This window comes from Equus caballus, chromosome 31 (assembly GCF_041296265.1).
Source record: "Equus caballus isolate H_3958 breed thoroughbred chromosome 31, TB-T2T, whole genome shotgun sequence".
Lineage (NCBI taxonomy): Eukaryota > Metazoa > Chordata > Mammalia > Perissodactyla > Equidae > Equus > Equus caballus.
In genome coordinates, this window is record NC_091714.1 from 3782949 (window position 1) to 3806019 (window position 23071).

Here is a 23071-nt window from a genome sequence, read left to right on the forward strand (position 1 = left end):
CATGGAATGGGCCCAGTCTTCTACTGCAGCATCTACCTGGGGTGGCCTGTGAGTGGCACCGGTGCTGACTCAGCCTGACCCCTGGCACTTCCCTGCCAGGGAGTGCCTGTGTTCCTTGTGGCTGGCTCCATTGTTGCACAGCTCGCCTGCTCAGTCGACGTTAGTTTATACTCAACTTTCCCCAGCAGAGTTCTAGATTCTTCAGACAGGTCCCACTCCCATGATGCATCATGTTGATCATTTGTTTAGAAATAGGGTTACTCTGGCCCTCATCACTGGTTCCATCATGGATGGTTGATCCCCTCCAAGAGGCAGAAAACTTCCTTCCCCGGCCTCAGGCTGCTCCTTTCATTCACCCTACACGTGTTTGCTGAGCTCAGTTCATGACCGGCTAAGACAGTGTGGTCACCTCCCATACTGGAAAGAGCACTGGCTTCTGACCTTGGGTCAGTCCTCAGGGTGACACTCAGCATGGTGCCATATACGAGTCTGTCTGTAAAGATGCTTAACCTTCACAGATAATTGCTGAAAGTTATCTTCGTTTTAAAAAATATTTTAATTTTTGGTCAAAAGTTTCATTTCAGGAAATCTCTTCTTCCTTTGCTGTGAAGAACAGGCTTGTGACTTGAGAGAAATTATTAACGTATACCAAATATACTTTTTCATAAGCAATATTAGACCCAAACTTAGACCTAATGTGGGCTTTTAAAATGGAAGGAATAAAGGCCATATAATGAAGAAAAAATAGGTGGTTATTATCATGTCTTGTAACTGGTGGCCTTTATTTTTTAAATATTTTATTTTCCTTTGAAGGTACTAATTCTTATTAGGTTATGTAGATTCAATTTGGAGAGTGTTTTCACTCATCTCGTTTTCTCGTTTAATCTGTATTCAAGACCGTGAGCATCTTTAGGCCAGAACTAGATCTTTCTCGTCTTTATGTGTCTAAGGTTGCACGCACAGATTTAGTAGGAACACAAGAAATATTTAAGGTACAAGGAACACGTGAATGAACGAACAGACCTACCCCTTCACGCTGGGTTACAAGATTGACCTCTGATAACCTGTGTGGCAATATCTTACAAGTCGTGAGGCTGTCACTGGTATTGATCTCATCGTGGGGCTTCTCTGTTAGAACTGCAGATTCATTCCTTCACAGAGAGTTAGCAACTTGCTAGACTCAATCTCTCCCATTGGGAACAATCAGAATCCCCATTCTTCTCAATCAGGATGCAAATAGGGAGGTAGGAAAAATATACTTGTAAGGCTTATTTACTACCTATATAAAGGATATTCTCAATTATGTCTCAAAGCGTTTTACTTTTTCAGCTTTTTTGGAAAGTGTTTCAGACTGTGACATGTAATACTGTTGAGTTATTCTGAGTCAGCCCGATGTGGGCCCTGACCTGATTTTCCCAGTTACCTGCTGCAGACCCTGGTAAGTCGCTTCTGTTCATCACCTGTCAGTTTCCCCATCTTTAAAATGGGAGCAGTAATTCCTACCCACAGGGTTATTACAGAGTTCAATTAAACAAATTCAGTTACACAAATAAAATTACACAAATATAGTTCAACAAAGTTCCTCTCACAAACTCATCATTCATTCAACGTGCTTTCTTCCTTTTTTATTTCTCCAACTCAGTTGAATTTAAAAAACGGTAGCCATGCTAAACTACGACTTTTTGATAAGAATACGAAATAAAGAATTGAAAATAGTGGAAAGAAAACATTACACGAGACTGTATCTCTACTTACAGTTTTGCCGTTACTCAGAATAAATTCAGTATTTAGGGATTGCCACAGCCACTTTCTCTAATTTTTTTATAAATTTAAGAAATGGGGTTCTGTATCACATTGAGCCAATGCACAATTTTATTCTTTTATCTTAGAGTAGGATGGGAAGTTTTGATTGGTGGGCAGTAGACGGATGCTGTCAAGTCAAACATGACACAGGATTTCAGTGATCCCACACTTTTCTCTGCCAGGTGCTCTTTCCTCTGAGTGGTGCATTTTTTCTGTTCCAGAGGCCAAATCTCCTATCAGGAGAGTTAGCTGCTTGGCTCATCAAACCCAGATGGCATCATTCTCACTTAACTGGTTTCCTTTAACAAGGAAAGTTACATTCATGCTTCTCAGTATTTCTTTCCCCCACATTTCTTGGAACATTTAAGTCAGTCTGTAGGCCTCCTTTGTCCTCAGATTTCCTCCAATAATCCTTTGTAGCCAATTACTTGTGTCTATTTTGTAGCATGTCTGCCCCAAAAGTTTGTAACATGGCAAAATCTGTTGAGCCGCAAAGATGTGTCTTAGGACGTTCTCGGCAAAGGGGTTGAAAAATGAACTTTGGGAAAATGCGTGGTTGTGATTGACAGATCTGCTTGCTGTTATGCAGATTTAGAAACCACTATTTGTGGCCTTTATGGCTTCAGTTGGGAATTTTACATGCAGTTGCTTAATTGTGGCAGACAACATGTACTTAATCAGAGCCCACTCGTCCTGCAGGTAGGTTGTAATATATAACTCAGAGCCTGTCCCTGTGGGGACCGGCCGGCTGTGAAATGTGACTGAGGCTCTGTGTAGTACAAATGGCATTAATGACCTCAAATGAGCATCAGCCAAATGGAGTCATTGGTTTTAGGAACTAACCATATCCTCCACTTAGATCAAGGATCAAACTTTTATTTTGTGTGGTTCCAGGAAAACACACTTTGTGATGTTTATGTTGAACAAACCTATAATTAATAAAATGAGGAAAACCCAAAGTACATTTCCTTCTTATCTGCTTTGCTTTCTTTTTAGATACTCTCCATATGCATAAACAAATCCAGGCTGATTTGTTTTGCCTTAATTTCTCAAAATGTGTAAATTTCTGTTCCCTCCCAAATATGCTTAAAAATAATAGAAAATGCATACAGTAAAAATCCTGAAAATTCCAACTTCAACATATGAGTCGATTACCTCCCAATAAGTAATGAAAAGGGCAGCATGTAGATTTATTCGGGGAAATAGAAATGGCTTCATTGTTTACTCCTTGTAGAAATCGACAGAGTACGAAATTTTGCTTAAACCATATATTTTATTAGGAAGCACAGGTATGATTTGGTGATTAAAGAAAGGCTTGTCTTCAATTAGATCTGAAAAGTAGTTTTGTCCCCAGATGAGACAGTCTTTGTGGTTTAACTGCAATTAGAAACCATGGTTCTTCTTTTTTTTTTAAAGATTTTATTTTTCCTTTTTCTCCCAAAGCCCCCAAGTATATAGTTGTATATTTCAGTTGTGGGTCTTTTAGTTGTGGCATATGAGATGCTACCTCAGCATGGCTTGATGAGTGGTGCCATGTCCGTGCCCAGGATCCGAACCTGCGAAACCCTGGGCTGCCAAAGCAGAGTGCGCGAACTTAACCACTCGGCCACGGGGCCAGCCCCAAAACCACGGTTCTTAAAAATGCGGCTTATCCGATATATCTATATTTATTTTAACCATGTAAAATGTTTGGACAAGAAGTAGAAGCATAGTGGAGTGGCTAGAAAGGCCTTTCAGAAATCAACGATGTTTGAATACCGTTAAAATGTTTCCTGTACCAATTTCTGCATTAAGAAAAATGTTACAGAATCACTGCTAATCCAGGAATTCAGAAATAAGTTTAAAATTAATCTAAATTAAATATAGAGCCCTCCAATATCGGGCTCTGAGAAATCTAAGAATAGGAAGGGAACGATGTGCTGGAATGAGTATGGGGTTTTTTTTTTCTAGCTGTTCGTATAATCTAGACAAACATTTTCTGGAAAGGAAATCATTTTAGACTTTGTAGACCACATCCCATCTCTGTGGCGTATTCTTTCCTCCTTTCCTTCTCTCTTTTTCTCCCTTCCTTCCTTCCTTCCTTTCTCTCAGAGTCTCTCTCTCTGTCTCTCTTTGCTTCTAACAATCCTTTAAAAATGTGAAAACCACAGACTTGGCACAGGCTGGAGTTTGTAGACCTCTGATCTAGGATGTTAAGTTGGTGATTCTCCTTTCTGGCCTTAAATTAGAGAAAAATGAATTGAAACATCATCTAAAAGTATCAAAGCCCCTTCTTTCTGATCTTGCATTCTTCATTCAAACCACATGCTTTATCATGTTTGATCCTTATATGCCAAGATCCTAGCCCAATGTCTGACGTGTGATAGGTTCCCGGAAAATGTTTGCCAAACAGTAGCATTTCTTATTTTCATCTAATCCTACCGCACTAAAAGGGTGACTTCCAACCTAAAGGATGGGTTTTTTGACTATCAGCCTAAATAGTAATGTTTCCATGGGTCAGCTTACCCAACCCCACCAGTTTCCTGTAGAATGTAATGTATGTAACCCAACAGATAGAATTTATCAAAACTATTAACTTGATAAGCAGTATTATGCATGATGCAAACAGTGTTGCACAGTGAAAATAATTTAAGGGTATAAGATAAATTCTTGGCTGCTGATTTTTTAAATGTGTTTAAGTCTATTTTGTGTTTATTTGTTGGGTGTCCCCAATTATAAAGTAATGTTCTTTGAGGGCAGAACCAGGACTTTTTCTTCCTTATATTTCTTCTACGTTTCTTTTTCTCTCCTCCTCCCCCACTTCCCCCTGCCCCCCTCCCCCCCTCCCCCCCACAAAGTGGTGACGTGCTCACTACTCAACACAGTAGGGGCATAATAAATGTTGCGGACTCACTCGTTTGCTCTCTAAGATAGCCCTTTCTCTTGGCCATCCTTTCTTTTGCAAAAATGCCACATCCACTTTTCCGTTTCTTTAAAGAAATATATGTGTTTCTCAATCTGCCAAGTAAAAACAATATAAACAATTTAACATTGCTTTAAATAAATTGACTTTCTGATTTTTTTCCCCTTCTTTTTCAAAATATTGACACAAAGCCATGGGCAGAATGACCGGACTGGTTTGTGAAGTTATGTGACAATTGACTGACAGCTAGTCTATAACGATTAACGTCTTCTACCGCTAATAAAAAGAAAAAGGGCAAAGTGTGTTACATCCTCACTATGAAATACCAACAGAGATCTGACATCTTTGAAAACACATATGATTTTTATTTATCTCTCCTAATTTGAGGAGGAAAAAGAACCTGGTCATGTAGATTTTAGAAACATTTTGTTACAGTATTCAATGCCGTTGAAGACTTTTTTTTTTTAACTTGGGTTATCAAATGTCTAAATTAATTTGGCTTCTCTCGGCTTCCCTTCTTCAGTGGTCTAAGTTTTGGTGGCCTTGTGTTGTCCAAAACGTTTCTACTGGGAAGTTGCACGCGACACAAAGATCTGTGGGAGGTTATGAGACTGGCCTCACCGGAGCCCCAGCACATGTAGCAGTGGTAATTTCGGGAATAGTTTTAGGAGCTAACAGCCAGCAGCCTTGCTGTGGAAAGAGAGCGGTGAGCCGGCACACCCTCACAAACAGGGGAAGCTCGCATCTCGCTCCAGCTCCTTTTTCTCCAGCAGCTCAGCATGGGGTGTCAGCGAAATCATTAAGGAGCATCCTGGCCTCTCCCTCCCACACCTGCGGGTCTTGGTTCCCTGCTGTAATTTTATGGGCCGTGAGGAGGCAGGTTTGACGCCACGGAACACAGTCTCTGCCAACAGCTGCAGACGAGTCAGCTCACCAGACAGTAAAATGTAAAGAGGGGGGAGGGAGAGATAACCTTTGAAGTTTACAAAAAAGCATGACTTTGACCACTTCCTTTTTCCTTTTTAAATTGGTGTCCCAGGTAGGTTGAGAGCAACCATCAGCTAACTTTACAAGGAAAGATTCACTTCCTCCCGACACTTAGGGGCTGCGTGGGTTTCAGGATTTTAATCCCAGACTCAAGGGCCTCCTCCCCTTTCGGCACGGCATCCGTAAGGGGCAGATGAGAAGTGAGTTATTTCAAGTGAAGGTGTATATTAGACCATAGTATGGACGTGCACGGGAAATACGCGCCTACATACACGCAGAGAGATTCAAGTTGAAGGTTGAAAGGCACCAGCCGTCACTGAGGGCTCCCCACGTTCTCCATGCATTACTCCACATTGGGCCTCCTTGTTTGTCCTTAAAGGAACACTAAGGAAGGGAATGGAAGCTGTCTGTCGTGTTATGTTTCCCCCTTATTTTCATATCTCAGTTTCAATCTCCAGTTAATGCTTCTCCTCTCCACTTTGCTTTCAGTATTTTTCTGTTTTTGTTTGCAAAAGGATTCCAGGATTTTAGTTGTTCTGTCACTTCTATACAGTTGAGCAGGAAATGTCCCAGAGGGATGTCTGTGTGTATGGATGCGTGTGTAGGAATCAAATAGCATTGATCTTCCGGAGAACTTGCTGGAAGGTGGAGTTCCAGTCTCCAGCTTGAACCACGCACATGAGAAACGTGTAAACGATTCCTTTCAAATTACATGACGCACCTCATGTTTGACAGCTTTGTGATCTCCAGATGGAACTTCTTTCATTTTAACGATGGTCTTAACTTTCTGCTTAATGAAATGCAGCCTGAGTGGATCAGATTTAGAATCTTTAATGTTCAATTCTAAAATAAGAATTAGGATCATTATAAAAGGCTGTTTCCAGGCCGGCATAAAATTTACAGAGAACAAAGAATCTCACAATTCTCTCGCTTTTTTTCTTCAAAAGAATTAAAAAGAACAGAAATACTTGCATCCTTTCTTGTAGGGTAGAAATTAACCTAGAAACTAACCCATACGAACTCATGATACCATCGGCGAAGTGCTTTGTCTCTCGCCACTTAGTAGTAAGACTTCAAACCAATCACTTAACTTCCTGGGACTCAGTTTCCCCATTTGGAAAAACAGGGCATTGGGTCTAGACCTCTTCTGTCCAAGACTGTAGCCACTTGTCACATGTGACTATTTAAATTTGAATTTAATGCAATGAAATAGCATTAAAAATTTAGTTCCCCAGTTGCACCAGCCGCATTTCCAGTGCTCAATAGCTGTGTGTGACTAGTGGCTATTGTACTGGGCAGAGGGGAGAGGGAAAGTCCCTCATCGTGGTGGACATAGTGGGCAGGTCAAGGGTGTGCTACACCTTACGACCAGAGAGCAGAACACGCGGGGTACTCCAGGCTGCTGTGCTGCAATCAGTTTCCTCCTTATTGTTGGAAGTTCACTGAGTCATTATTGCGTTATTTAGAACAACGGTTCTGTGCGGAGCCATTGATTCTTAAACATGCAATAAGGGCTTGCTGCGTGCCAGAAATTGTGTGATAGGCTGGGAATATAAAGATAAATAAAACCTCGTGCTTGTGTGCTAGGTGCCTAGTGCCTTGTGCAAACTAACAATTCCTGAGGGGAGAAGAGTGAGACAGGAAGAGCTGTGCAGGAGATGCTGGGGGATGCTAGAATGAGAGACTCTGGGTCAGGCTGGGGGCCAAGGATGGCTTCCCAATGGAGCGCTGATCCCCAGTGGGGGATAAACACTTTCTGCTCAAATTGTTTCAGAAGAGCAAAGGTCAGAGATGGAATTGCTGGATTCAGCAGTACGACATAACGTCAAGATTTTGATACTCTGAATTGTCCTTTTACTGACAACATGACAGCATCTATTTCTACACTTTAGCTAACACTGAGGAGTTCCAACAAAAAATCTTTTTTACCAATATTATAAAGAAAAAAATGGTTAGTTTTGCATTTCTTTTATTACTGGCGAGATAGAACACGCTTGCATTATTTCATTGATATATGTTTCACATATCACTTTCATTATCAGCTATGTCGGTGCGTGTGCGCACACATAGTCATAGCCCAATTTCTTTTTTTTTTTGGCTTGAGGAAGATTCACACTGAGCTAACGTCTGTGCCAATCTCCCTGCATTTTGTATGTGGGTCCCTACCTCAGCATGGCTGATGAGTGGTGTAGGTGTATGCCCAGGATACGAACCCGTGAACCCAGGCCACCAAAGCAGAGTGCGCTGGACTTAACCACTGCGCCACAGGGCTGGCCCCTAGCCCGGTTTCTTTTTGATTTGCAAGATCTCTTCATTGGAATATTCACTTTGTGCCTGTTATAAAATTGCAAAAACTGCAAGTTTGTCATTTTCCTCTTAAGGCTTATATATATTTTTTAATTTATGAAAGCAATGGATACTTTTCATTCTTAGGTAATTTAAATGTTTCAATCTTTTCCTTTATGCCATTTCTCTTCCCAAAGCAAATATGGTGTAAATATTGATCTATATTGTGGCTCTTCACTTTGGCTGCACATTGGGGTCCTCTGAGCACTTGAAAAGGATGCCTGGGACCTACCAGCTACTTGGGTAATTCCACCATGCAGCCAAGCTTGAAAAACGCCGATTTATATCTTGTAGTACTTTATAATTTCATTTTCTACATTTGTTTGATTATGAGGTGGAGATCTGACACTATATTTCTAAGAGATTTAGCCATTCATCTTAAAACCATTTGCTAAACAATGCACCCGCTGCCAGCTCGTATGGAATGCCGTCTTAACCACATACTCCCTTTTCAGAGATATTTGGGTCTTGTGCTGTACTCTCTATTCTGTCCAGTCGATTCACGTGACAGTACCTTACAGTATCACATAAGATGAATCCACCCCTGTCACTTTTCTAGATGTGGAACTCATGTTTTAAATGGCACTCATAAATTTTCGTTGATTAAGTAGAGGAAACCTAGAAATTCACGGTCCAAGTAATAACAAACAACGTACAGAGCCATCTGGATTGGTTGGTCATCAGTTAATATTAACAGTTGGTTTATTCTTGGACCACTTCATGTAAAGATGTTTAGAGCTAAATATGTAATCATATATTCATTCAACAACTTTTTGATGGGCCAAGGCTTTTGCTTTAAGGTTGAGTCTGCTGATGAGTTTCGTGTGGGTTTTTTTTGCATCGTCCAGGCATGGTCTACAATTGAGACTTCCAGTTACGTGATTCCTTAGAAACCCTGGCACCCAACCTGAGCACAGAATCGTTTTCAGACTCTTATCGTTTTCTTGCCTGCACTCAATTTGTTGACGGTCTTTTAGGTGACTTACCTTTATTATGTCTTCACAAAGCAGTCAGCTTGATGGTTTTGTTTTTTCAGAAATAGCTCCCTTTCACAGTCATATTTTATGAGATTATATCAATGGTTCACTAAATTATAACACTCAGATTATAACTACCCTTGGCTTCAGGAGGGCATAAACAGTGTACGCTAATGGACATCAACTTGATGGTGGATGTAGAGCCACACGGCCACGCACAGAGGGGCCCTGTCGTTGGGTTCAGCCTGCCCCGGGCACCCGTAGGTATATTTTGAAGAGGGTCGTGGGCTAATCTGCTTGATGGCTTCGTGGCGTTTGAGGGAGGTTCATGAAGTGGGGGCAGCACGGTATTGGGAGCCAGCAGAGCTGGATGAGCCCGTGTGGGAATCCTGGAGACCCCACTGGCTGTGAGGCCTTGGGGAAGCCACTTCTGTCACTCCCACTTTCATCCTGGGCCTAAGAAGGGTGAGATAATGCATCGTTGTGAGGCGTCAACGTGGCAATATAAAGGGGCTACTATGCAAGCCAAAAATCTGGAAATTGTCACTTCTTTCACCTCTTTTTCCACCCACATCTAGTGTACCCCCAAACTTCCGGCGTCTCTCAGGTCCACAGCCTGCTCTCCATCTGTCTCCGCCATCCCCAGGCTGGACCAGGTCACCGTTTTCTGCCATCTGAACCAATGGCCTCCTTGCATTTCTTACATCGATTTTCATTAGGATAGTGATTTCCAAACACGTCTAGGATCATTCCAGCCTCCTCTTCAAAACATTGCAATGTCTTCCTAGTGCTCCTAAGATGAAGACGAAAGCCCTGATCACCATGGGCACTGTCCAGAGTGGTCTGCCCCTCCCGTGTCCTCAGCTCCCATCTCCCTGGCCTTCCAGTTCCTGAAATGGATCGAGCATCTCTTTAGAGAGCCTCGCTCACACTCTCCCCTGCTCCTCCATCTGCCTAGTTGAGTTCCCCTCTTCCTTCACAGGCCGGGTTGGCCAGAGCCCCACTCCTAGAGGAGCATTTCCCATCTCTTCATACCCATCCAATTGTTTCCTACCCTAGATTCTTGGGGTGGACTCCTCGTCCTCAGGAGCACTCACCCAGCTATAGCTGCCGGCGCATTTCTGTGGTTATTTGGTTAACATCAGTCACCTCTGGTGAATGGTGGCCTCCAGGGGGACAGGAATCCTGCCCGTGGTTGCTCACCTGGCACAGGGTCTGAGCAAACTCTCAATAAATAGTCTACAGAATGAATAAGGGAGCCAGTGATAAATGTATAATGCCGTCTAACAGAGTCTGACACGTGAGGTGCACTTTTATATATTTATTTCCTTTTTCCTATGCTTTCAGCTAATCCAGCGGAATCACGTTACTTATTAAATGAAATATTTCAGCTTCGGGCCAACCGCATTTGACGTGGGAGGGGAATGACATGGCATCCACCTTAGAAATGATTTCTCTCTACAGAAAGGGGTGGGTCTGAGAAAACATCTTAGCAGACACCAAGGTAGTAAATTCTCTGCAGAAAAGGTTCAAGTTCCAGAATATTCTAAACAGGTCCTGAGAAAACAGCTCTCCATAAACCTCCATCCTGGATCACAAACTGTCACAGTTTCAGATCGTACCAAATTGCAGCTTATTTTTAATTATATTAGACTTCTTTCTCCCCTGTTGGGAGCGCGCAGGGAAAGCAGAGCTCTCTTTGATCCGGGAGTAGGTATGCTAATGCTAGAACAACAGGAAGCCCTGGGCCCGATTGCCTCCCCGCCCGCTCAGCCCCCCACACCATTATCTGCTGGCTTGATGAGGGAAACCAGACTTGAAAGGGGCCAGGCTCTCGGTCATCCTTACACCAACTGTATCCATTACAAAGAAAAGAAAAATACCTTAAGGATAAAGATGTTTAAGTGATTCACTGGTCAATTTGAATCTACAGTGAATATCAGATTTGGGACTTTTATGTTTTCTAGAGATCTGCAAACTTTTTTCTGTAAAGGGCTGGGGCAGGGGTGGGGGTGGGGCAGGTCTGCACTCTTCTTTATGGAACCGCTCAGCCCTAACTCGGGTCCTCATCACCGGTGTTGCTGGAACCATCCCCAGCTCGTCACCTTTCCTCCCACACCCCTTACGCATCGCCAGCAGACTGAGCTTCCTAATATGGTTATCTGATAGTCTACGGTCCTGCTGGAAACCCCACCCAGCTGCCTGCCGGGCAAAGTCAGACCCCTGGATGGGATATCTACGTCCACCCTCTTCTCTCACTGAAACAGAAGCCAGCCTTTGTCAGCTGGAGGTCTCTTCTCCATCCTCTGAATTTGGCATTTGCGTTCCAGGCGTTAAGGATTTTTTTGCCCCCCGCCACTCGTTCCTTCTTTTTTTCCCTCACCTGTTCAAAGCATTCCCTTCAAAGCCACCCTGCCTCTTCCCACTGCTTCCCACCTTCCCATTCCTCCTACAGCCCAAACTACCTCCAATCCCCCTCATGTTGCCCTTTATTGGGGCCCACCTGGCATTGCCAGTCACCTCTGTCTTCTCTTCCCAGCTCGTTGCAAACCCCTACAGGGCAGAAAACTTATGTTCCTTTTGTATCTCCCCCAAATACGGCAGGTTCGCTTATACACGTAAGGAGCGGAATCGGTCCCCAGCCCGTAGTATTTCACACGCAGGTCTGTGCAGAGAAGCATCATGTTCTTGGTTCAGAGGGGGCTGGCCACCCTGCCAGTGGGATTTAGGCAAGATCTCCCTCCCCTGCCAGGAAGACACAGTCCTGAAATTCAAGAATGTGAGTTGGCGTTCTCCAAAATAGGCTGCTCAAAAGTACCCATTTAGGGGAGGGAGAAAACTACTCTATTCGTTCGTGTTTTTTTTCTAAACATAAAAAAGGAGGTAAGCATAACCAGTATTTAATATACACGCCATCTCTGGCTGGCACACTGTCCCATGTGTCACACAGCTGTCACACAGCGCCAGGGTGGCTAGTGTCTGCTATGTGGGACGCCGCCTCAGCATGGCCTGATGAGCGGTGCCATGTCCACGCCCAGGATCCAGACAGGGGAAACCCCGGGCCACCCAAGGAGAGCTGAGGAACTTAACCACTGGGCCATGGGGCCCGCCCTGGGGGTTCTTTAACCAAAAGAATTCATACCGATAGGTGAAGTATCCTGAGACCACCCAGTGGGACAGAGGGTCCTCGCGTCACTCGCTTCAGCTCTTTGGGACACGCTGCAGTTTTTGTGTGTTTGGTTAAGTGGATTTAACATATTTTGCTTATCCACACATTGGTGATGATACAAAACCACAAGGAAATGGCAGAGGAGGCCATTTCTGGGACCCAGGATGAGCTCTTGGCCACCCTCATGAAAAGGTGGCTTGACAGCAAGATCTAATCAGAGGTAATTCAGAAAGAAACAATGACAAAAACACCACCGATTGTGTAGATTTTCTCCCATCCTCCCCCTCAGACAGACTTGCCCCTCGGTGCACATTGTGATTTGAGAAACTAGCTCAAACTCCTCTGATACTTTCGTGACTTAGCAAGATATTTAAGCAACCTGGAGTTCGTGGGTTCAGATCCCAGGCACAGACCTACATACTGCTTGTCAAGCCATGCTGGGGCAGCAACCCACATACAAATTAGAGGAAGATTGGCACAGATATGAGCTCAGGGACAATCTTCCTTAAGCAAAAAGAGGAAGATTGGCAACAAATGTTAACTCAGGGATAATCTTCTTCACCAAAAAAAAAAAAAAAAAATTGGGAACTTTGAAAGTTCCCACTGCTATAGTTCTCAGTGACATGAAAATCATGCACTATTGCATCCAATACTTTACAAAGTTTTACTAAACCTAATGATGGTCATTGAGAAGCCTCTCCTGTGAGGCTTCTTTCTTAGAGAAAGATGAAAAAGTCATGGGTCATTGGTGGGAACTTTGTCCTCCGGCTGAGAATAAAAATGACCAAAATGACATACAGAAAGCAGTAAGGTGACAAACGAAAATGTATTCCTGAAGCGTATGCTGCTGGGTGACGTTTAGGAAATCTGGCTGAAGATCTGAAAAAACTAGTATTCCAAGAAATTTTCAGTGGGAGAATTTTGTCATATTTCACAAGAAGTTCAGGAGTCCTGATGGGTCTCAGTTCATGCATTCACCAGCATCTGTTTTTGTAATGAGATCTATGTTTACCTAGGGGTGACCATCCGTCTGAATGTGTGGGTATAACCGTTGGAGTTGTTGACACGTGGAAATACTTCTGTGCATGTGGGTGAACAGTGAACAGCTTCAGCCCCAAGGGAGCTTCCCCCCATCCACTCCCCAGAACGCTCCACAATCCAGCTGCTGGTCCGATTGTTAAGTGCCTGTGCAATACCAGTTTTAAACATTTTGAATATTACCCCATGTGTGTATATGATGAAGATATATTCTTCAGAATAAATAACTTCTTTAGTTAAAAAAATTACAGAGAATTAGTGAAAACACAATCACTAAGGTAGTGACATCTTGGACAGGAATGAATAGAGAAGGATTCTGGGGTAGGTTATAGACATAGCATCAGATGTGAAATTCACTCATAGCATCATTCTAGGTGAACTTGGGCAAAATGAGTGGAACCCAGAAGCGGGCAAAATGATGCAGAATATCATTAGTATAGTTAACAATAAAAGTAAAATATATAGTGACATGTGTCTTGACATGGCTTGTGGCCATGACACTTCTATGCCGCTCAAGAGGTTATTGGTTACTTCTAAGTGGAGCACTTGGAACATTTCAATGATAGATAAATTATATGCTTTTCTTCTATGCAAAGAAAACGTTCCAAATTTGCTGATCTTTTATGTGATAGCAAATGATTGCTAGATAGCTACCTTGTGGAGAGTTAAAAAGAAAAGCCTAATCCAGATCCTTTAAGGTAAAGATAAAATTATCATTTTACATTTAGGTCTGTGATCCAGTTTGAGTTAATTTTTTGTGAAAGACATGAAGTCAATGCCTAGATTCCATTTTTTTTTTTTTTTTTTTGGTATATAGATGTTTAGTTGTTCCAGCACTATTCGTTGAAAAGACTATCCTTTCTGTGTTGAATAGCCTTTGCCCCCTAATCAAAGATCAGTTCCCTATATTTGTGTGGGTCTATATCTGGGCTCTTTCTTCTGTTCCATTGATCTGTTTGTCTGTTTGTTCTCCAATACCACACCGTCTTAACAATTGTGGCTTTATAGTAAGTCTCGAAGTCGAGAAATGTCAGTCCTCTGACTTTGTTCTTCTTCAGTATTGTGTTAGCACTGCTGGACCTTTTGCCTTTTCATATAAACTTTAGAATCAGTTTGTTGATATTCACGAAATGACTTGCTGGGCTTTTAATTGGGATTGCATCGAATCTGTAGATCAAGTTGGAAAGAACTGACATCTTGACGATATCGAGTCTTCCCACCCATGAATGTGGAATCTCTCCATTTATTTCGATCTGCTTTGATTACTTTCATCAGAGTTTTGTAGTTTTCCCCATATAGATCTTGTACATGCCTGGTAGATTTGTTCCTAAGTACTTCTTCTTTTTTCTGGGTGCTATTGTGATTTACATCTTTTTATTTTTGCCAGTCTTGTGAGAGGCTTATATATTTTGTTGAGTTTTTTTCCCAAGAACTACCTTTTGTTTGATGGATTTTTTCTTCTTTTTTTTTGTTTTCAGTTTTATTTAGTTATCTACTATCTTTACTATGTCCTTCCTTCTGCTTTCTTTGGATTTGTTTTGCTCTTCTTTTCCTAGTTAGATGCAGTAAGAACTTATAAAACTTATTTGAGACTTTTCCTCTTTTCTTAATGTGTGCATTTAGTGTTATAAATTTCCCTCCCAATCCTACTTTAGCTGCATCTTGCAAATTTTGATATGTTGTGTTTTAATTTTCCACCAGTTCAATGCATTTTAAAATTTTCTTTGAGACTTCTTCTTGGACCCATGGATTATTTAGGAGTGTGTTGGTTACTTTCCACATGTTTGAAGATCTTTCTTCTGTCTATAAATATTGATTAGATCATCTTGGTTGATGGTGTTCAGTTCTTCTATATCCTTGCTGATTTTCTGTTTAGAGGTTCTATCAATTGCTGAGACAGGGGTGATGAAGTCCCCAACTATGGACATGAATTTGTCTCTTTCTCCCTTCAATATTTCCTTCCTGTATTTTGAAGCTCTATTGTTTGGTGCATACATATTTAGGACTGCTGTATCTTTTTGGTGAATTGGTCCTTTAATCATTGTGTAATGTCTCTATTTGTCCCTAGTAATTTTCTTTGCTCCAAAGTCTACTTTATCTGCTATAACATAGCCAATCTTGCTTTTTTTGATTTTTGCATGGCATATCTTTTTTCATCCTTTTATTTTCAAACTCGCTGTGTACTTATGTTTGAAGTGAATTCTGTGTAGATAGCATTTAGTTGGATTGTATGTTTCTATCTATTCTGCCGCTGTCTGTTGTTTAGTTGGTGTATTTAGACCATTTACGTTTAGAGTAATTATAAATGGTTAGGATTTATGATGCTGCTATTTTATTATTTGTTTTGGTTTTTTCCCTCTGTTTCTCCTTGCTCTGTTTCTCTTTCCTTGCCTTTCTGTGGATTACCTCAGCATGTTTTAGAATTCCATTTTATTTATTTGTAATTTTTTTTATCATATCACTTTGTATAGTTTTCTTAGTTGCTGTTCTAGATATTACAACACATATAAGTAACTTATCATAGCTTCCTTGTATCAAAATCTTACAACTTTGAGTGAAGTATTGAATGTTTACTTCCATTTAGATCCCTTAACCCTTTCTACTTTTTAAATAAAATTGTCCAAATATTTTGTCTACATACATTGAGCACTACATCAGATGGTGTTATCATATTTGCTTCAACCATCCAATCTGATTTAAGAAACTCATGAAAATGATAATCTATTATTTTAACCTCTCTTTTTACCCAGTCTAGGGCTATTATAGCAGAATGCCACTGTGTGGCTCAAACAGTAGAAATTTATTTCTCACAGTCTGGAGTCTGCAAGTCCAAGATTAAGGTGCCAGCAGGATGGGTTCTTGGTGAGGGTTCTCTTCCTGGCCTGCAGATGGCTGCTTTCTCTCTGTGTCCTCACATGGTCTTCCCTCTGTGTGAGCATCACCTGTATCTCCTCCTCTTCCTATAAGGACACTAGCCCTATTGGATTAGGGCCCCACACTTATGATCTCACTTAACCTTAACTACTTTTTAAAGATTCTGTCTCCAGATATGTCACATTGAGGGCTGGGACTTCAACATATGAATTTTGGGGGAATACAATTCGGTCCATAACACTCAGCTATTTTTTTTTTCTTTCTGAAGAAAATAGCGAACAGCTCATGAATTTGTGTGTCATCCTTTTGCAGGAGCCATGCTAATCTTCTTTCCATTGTTTCAATTTTAGTGTGTGTTTTACTGAAGTGATCACTCCTGTAGCTTTCTGAATACCTAAATAATTCTTGTTGGTAGAGTCTATTTCTCACCATAGAACCTGACATTTTTTTATCTTTATGATATAGATTTATTTTCAAAAGCAAGTTAATGTCCCCTTATCTTAGTTGACTGGTTCTCAAGACATCCTTAAAACATTATAACTTTACCAGTACATTGGAGCAATTGGTGAAATTTGAATTTAGTCTGTAAATTAGATAATAGCGTTACAGCAAATTTAATTCCTAAATTTGGTCATTCTACTGAGATTGTATAAGAGAATGACCTTTTTTATTGGGAAATATACAATGAAATATTTAGGGGTAAAGGGCTGTAACTTTCAAATGATGAAGTAATGATAATATTATAATTACATGTATACATGCATATATACGTATGTAAAGAGAGAGAAAGGGAGAGATAAAGCATGCATTTTATGTGACACATAATGTGAAAAAATGTTTACAATCGATACATCTAGCTGAAGGACATATGGGAATTCATTGTGCTATTCCTGTAAGTTTGTATAAGTTTGAATTTTTTTTCAAAATTAACAGTTAAAAAATCTTGGAGTTAAAAAGGCAACCCTGCCCCCCAACTTTACCTGGGGCTGTCATATATCCCAAGATAAAAATAGAATGCGTTCTATTTTTTTTTCGGTATATAGCGTTACTAGTAAAGACAGATTGAAAACAAAATTACAGTGCTGGCTGCAGCTATAATCAATATTCCGTGTGTGTTTCCAAGTAAGGAATTTGGTGTTTTATTGATTCCCTTGGAAGATCCGAGGATATGGTTTAAGATGGGCAGAACCTGTGGGAAGAGTGTGCTCATCATAAGCCAGTTGACAAGCTTCTTATGAGCTAGAAATAAACAGTTTAAGACAGAAACTGGAGGCAAATAAGCTTTCCGCCTCTGGAGATTGGAAGAAACCAATTAGACCTTCGTACAGATATGGCGGATCAGATGGTTCTTGGATTGAAGAGGTGGTCACATAAAAGACTTGCAAACAAGAACGAGTTTTTGAAAATGGAGGTGATCTGACAGACCATGTGAGTGCAGCCCAAATTCCAAAATGGGTGGGGACAATGGAAACATCTAATAAAGGAAAAGATTGTAAGTGACCTAAGATCTAGACTGCAATATCCAAAAGTATATGAGAGTGTTTATAAACTCTGAGATACAAACAATTCTAGAGTAAAGGAAGAAATAAAATATTTGAAGACCTTTTAGGCACGTGTGACTCTCTTAGAAGAGATTGGGAAATATTCAATGATTCCTTAACTGACAATGAATCATTTGAAGCACGTACTTTATGATTTGAAAAGGATTATTTCAAACTTTAAAATGCCAGTTAAGCATGTAGAACATGAAACTGTGTGAAATCTTCATCGTAATTCCAGAATTGACCTGCGGCCATGGCATGCCAGCTCACTAGCAACTTAAGGCGTCAGTTGGAAGTGGTTGATCCGCAAGGAGAACATTCTATCTTTACAGCTCCTGGACATGCAGGAGAGCATCGCAAAGACTTGAGCTGAGCCCTCCTCAGCTCACAGGGAGATTCACCAAGTAGGTGCTGATAAAGGAGAAGAGGAAGAAGAAGGGAGGAAGCTAACGACAAGAAAGAGCAGAAGGAGAAAGATGAGGAAGATAAAGAAGAGGAGGAAGTAGAATTGATGGATAAAACTGAGATGCACAAGCAGAAAAGAAGACGCCTCCAGGAAAACACTAAAACTCCAGCTAAGCACAATTTCTTCAGGGCAAACTTTCCCAACAAACACAGTAGTGATTTAATTACTGGTCTTTGCAGAGAGCACCATCTTTACCAGCTTCAAGTCATAGGTCAAATACTCCCCCAAAAGAAGAGATTCTATCACTGTGGTTTATCATCCAAGGTGATCCCCTACAGAAAAGTTTCTCCCTAAGATTTAGTCCTTCTAGCAAATAAAAGGCCTTCAACTCAACAAGACATCTTTTGTAATTTAAACTTCTGGCCCTAAAAAAGTTTGTAGTTTTGCAAGGTGATGTATCTTAACTCAATTTAGTGGGGTAATTATTTTGCAATAAATACACGTATCAAATTGTTATGTTGTACGTCTTAAACTTATGCAATGTTATATGCCAATTATGTCTCAATAAAACTGGGGAAAAATTAAAAATAATCTCCTGCCACTTTTTTTAGTGTGTGTGGAAAAAATACAGGACCCACAAAATAGAGTTGAAAGCCAGGACTCTGGGATGCAGGCAATATAGAGAGTAAGGACTTGAGTGTGTGTCACTGGGTGCACGGAGTCTGAGCTGGTGTGTCTGTCTCCGGATGCCTGCGTCTTCTTCAGGATTCTGTCTCCTCTCAATCCTGCCTTGCTTTGTGTTTGGCATCATTTTCTCCTCCTTCAGCCCAGCCTCATCCAGGCCATGAGGGGACAACAGTGCCTGGCTGTGATGACCCCAGAGGGAGATGGGTGGAGAAGACAGGCAATTCCCCAAGGGGCTGGGGGCTCTTGCCAAAAGAAAGGCAGTGAGGGGGACAGGAAAACAACAGATATCACAGAAGGCAAAACTTAACGTGAAAATTTGCCTAAAATTGGTGATTGCAAGATGGGATTTTATGGGCCATAATAGAGGGAGAAAAGTTATCAACACCAAAGTAAAATTTTCAAGATCTTTCAAAATAGCATGTTTTCCATGCTGACTGGACACCGTGGTTCTTAGCTGAGATGGGCTAGTCCTGTATTCTGTGCACGTGGCCATTAACCCAATCTGACTGTTAAGATTGCCTCTCGTTTGGAAAGATTAGGCTCACGCATGCTGAGTTGCTGTTCTGCTGCTGTTCTGCCCATATAAAGACACATCTTATCTTCATTGAGCTCAAAGGCTTAGCTCAACTGAGGTTTCTTTTGCCCTCAGTGCTCAGAGCCATCTGTCGTGCTTGAGCCAAAGGGATCATGGACATCTTCTTCAGGGGCATGAAGCTATCAAGAGAACTCTGGACAAAATTGCTGGGACTAGTGTCAGCCTGTTTGTATTATCACCCCTAACCATCTTCTTATGTACCTCCCTTCTCCATCCCTCCCTGCTTTGTCTAGTCATCTGTGGGATGAGAATGATGGTATCTACATCATGGGGTGGTTGGGAAGACCAAACCCAGCACTGAATGTCAGATGAGGTTTACGTGACCTGGAGAAGCCAGTGGGACAGCATAAGATGGAAGAGCACCAGGCCAGGGTGCAGCCAGAGCAGAGAACAGAAATAAATAAGGCCGGGGCGACCTGTGCCGAGGGGGAGCTGGAGGAGAGGTCTGGAGGCAGGAAGGGGCCAGATCAGACCATTGACCTTCTCTGGAAGGGTCACATGGGGAGCTGAAACGCAGAAATGCCCATTATCCTTAGCCAACATGCGTTCAACATCCACCGTGAAACGGTTTTTACGTACCTTGCCTCTCATCCTTACGGTTCAGTTAGGTATCGTGGTCTTTACCAGATTGATGAGGCAAATGAGGTGTTGAGTTGTCATCACCCAGAGTGACAGGAAGGAAGAGCCAGAGCTGGAATCTCAACCAGAAAGACAGCTTCCGAATCCACGGGCTCCCCGTCCTACCCCAGGGCTGACCGCAAGGCCCTGTGGAAGTCAGTGAGAGGACCAGACTTGACCACTGAAACTTCTCCTGGTTTTCCTCTGAAGATGATTTAAGAAAAAAAAAATGTGGACAAATTTGAAAGAAGGCTAAGAACTGAAATTCCCAGAGCGTGTAAAACCAGCAAAGAGGGGGACCAAACAAATAAGGAGGAAATGGTCGATATTGTTATATATCTGATACATCCCATTTATACTTAGCCAGAAAATAAGAGACAAATGCAATTGCTGGCATTCTGCAGAAGACACAACGCTGTCATAATTCCAAAAAAATAGCTCCCGGCACCATCAAACCAAAGAGCCTACATAATTAGGTATGACATGCACACATCTTAGAATTAGGGATGGGAAGTGTCACCAAAAGTGGGTCTGGGCAACACAGTGCTGCATTTGGAATCCTAACCTTGACGTGCAGTGGGGGCCTTGCCCTCTGTCTAGGTACAAAACCGTGAGGCAAGTTCCCCACTTTTTTTTTTTTCTTTATCTCCCCAAACCCCCCCTGTACACAGTTGTATATCTTAGTTGCAGGTCCTTCTGGTTGTGGGATGTGGGATGCCGCCTCAACGTGGCCTGACGAGCAGTGCCATGTGTGTGCCCAGGATCCGAACCCTGGGCCGCCGCAGCGGAGTGCGCGAACTTAACCACTCGGCCACGGACCCGGCCCCTCCCCACTTTTTGAGTTGCAGTGAAAACTGGAGGAACACAGCTTGGCTGACAGTGTCAATAAACTGCGGTGTTGAAGGATATTTGTAAAAAGATATCTTGCATTTTCCTCTAAGGGCCTTCTTTCTTGGCTTATGGAATGGAAGAAAAAGTGTGAACAGCGAGAAACTGCAGGAAAAGTAGCCCAAGGCTGGGAGAAGGTGAGTTGCATGGGTCTCCTTAACACGCTCTGCTGGGTCTTTCTGGCACCTTTCCCTTCCTCTCCCAGCTCTTTTTTGTGTTGGGTCCCAGGTTGAGTCCAGTTGTCTTTAACCTGCGAGGAGGCCCAAGGTGTTGGGGGTTCAAAGTGAAATTCAGGAGAATCAGGAGTGGACAAGAAGAAAAAGGATGCAGACAAATGTTTTTCTTTATCATGAGAATAGCGGCAAAGCCTGGCTGAGGGGCTGAGGCTGAGGGTACGTCCTATACATGTTTCCATTCACTGAGGCCAGGAATGATTTTCCCCAGCCTGAAGCGCCAGCCACAGACACAGATATTTTGGCTTAATTTCCTAAAGGCATGTCAAGATTACATCAGCAATATTTGAGCTCCTTAGGGTTCACGTGAATTCTTGAAACTCGTGGAATTTAATGAACAAACTTTCCTCCAAAGACTTACTGTCGTGGATTATGAAAGTTAGAATTGAACTTTCTTTAATTTATTCACAGACCATAGTTTAAGGGTGTGGGCTCCAGAATTCTCCCAAACTCAGAAGAGGGTGAAAGACGCATACTTGTAAATACATGCTCTTAAGTGCAAGGATTACAAACTCGAGTGGCACACAGAGGCATATCCTTGCCTGTCAAGTGAGGGGGTTTGACAGGATGACCTTCTTGGTGACTCATCCTGCGTGTGAAATTCCATGAACCTACAAGTGTAGAATCTAGGCACCACCCCAACGGGGTAGCACACACGCACACTTACTAAGGCCTTTCATTTACAAAACAAGTCTTGTCCTATAACTAATATCATCTAGCTTGAAATCTGATTCTTTAAGCAAAGAATATAATGCACATTTTTGGGGGCTGTCTGAAAGAAGACCAGCCTCTTTCTTTATTTCTGGGTTCTTTCCTGAGCCATACTTAGCTCTGCGAGTGTTCCCCAAGTACGCCGGATCACAGCTGTCACCTGGAGCACCTGGTAAAAATGTGGGGTTTCAGGCCTTTCCCCAGACACTCTGATTTAGTTGGTCTGTGTGGGGACCCAGGAATCTGTTTTGTTATCGAGATCCCCAGATAATTACTGTGATCCGATGATTAGACAAACATCGGAAATCCTGTGGCTATTGACCCCTGGTTCTGCCTGGCCGCCGGCCGGTTCTCAATGACCACACTGCTCCTCCTCTGCAACCAGAACCAGAATGTGCCGTGATTTATCTACAATAATTTCCTCACAAAGGCCTGGGGGGCTTGAAAATTCACTGCCACACAATCACTTTCTCGGCCCTCCCTTCCCCCTACTTTTTCTTCCTGTTTGTTTCTTGCTTTATTTGCATCTGGTTGAAATTTTCTCTGACTTGCTATTCTTTCCCTTGAAATTCAACTGGGTTTTGCTTTAGTTTTCCAATTATTTCTGTAGCTTTTTTTAAAAAAAATAATGTCATTTTCTTAGAGTGGTATAATTTATGTTGCAATTTTTGGATTTTTAAAATATCTCAAATACTATACTTGGTACCACCTTTAATTATGCTATGCTAACTAATATATATATATATACATATATATATATATATATATATATGTATATATATTTTCACCCATCATAGCTTAGGTATCTAGCTCTCTGTCAGATAGTATCGCCCCTCAGTGGCAATAGTGCTGTCTCGTTAACTAATTCATACGATAAGACCGAGGCAGAGAAGGCTGAGTACTTACGGCATATCCAGAATATTCTGACATGCATCAAAGGTATTGTAAATGTAAACTAGGTAACATTATCAATGGGAGCGTGCTAGATTTACTCATCATAAGAAACCGCACAGTATACACCTACTGTGTGCAATGTATTGATCCGTGTGTTAGAGATAGAAGGAGGCAAAAGTACCCATCCGTGACAGTTTTAAATTCCAGCTGCAGAGGGAAGACGTGAATGTAAAAAATAAAAATAAATCATTTCTTCCAGGGGTGGCCTGGTGGCTCAGCGGTTAAGTTGGCACGTTCTGCTTTGGCAGCCTGGGATTTGCTGGTTCAGATCCCGGGTGCAGACCTAGCACCACTCATCAAGCCACGCTGTGGCAGGCATCCCCCACATATAAAGTAGAGGAA

At 42.0% G+C, this 23071-nt stretch overlaps 1 protein-coding gene and 1 non-coding gene across 14 annotated transcripts in view; one reads left to right on the forward strand and one right to left on the reverse strand.

Moving 5' to 3' along the window:
* LOC106782922 (uncharacterized) overlaps positions 1-23071 on the forward strand; it is a 97937-nt gene that overhangs the window by 63879 nt on the left and 10987 nt on the right. For 12 of the 13 annotated variants that reach the window (XR_011434503.1, XR_011434500.1, XR_011434502.1 and 9 more), the window contains one exon: positions 20885-20968. The exons of the other annotated variant lie outside the window; for it this stretch is intronic. Coding sequence is in view for 9 of the 12 variants with exons in the window: in XM_023633010.2 (XP_023488778.2) it covers positions 20885-20968 (84 nt within the window). In the remaining 3 variants the exon portion in view is untranslated. The remainder of the gene's footprint in view (positions 1-20884; positions 20969-23071) is intronic. 13 annotated transcript variants of the gene reach the window in all.
* On the reverse strand, positions 16364-16470 carry LOC111771437 (U6 spliceosomal RNA). The gene has a single exon (XR_002805295.1). It is a non-coding gene; the product is annotated as a U6 spliceosomal RNA (small nuclear RNA).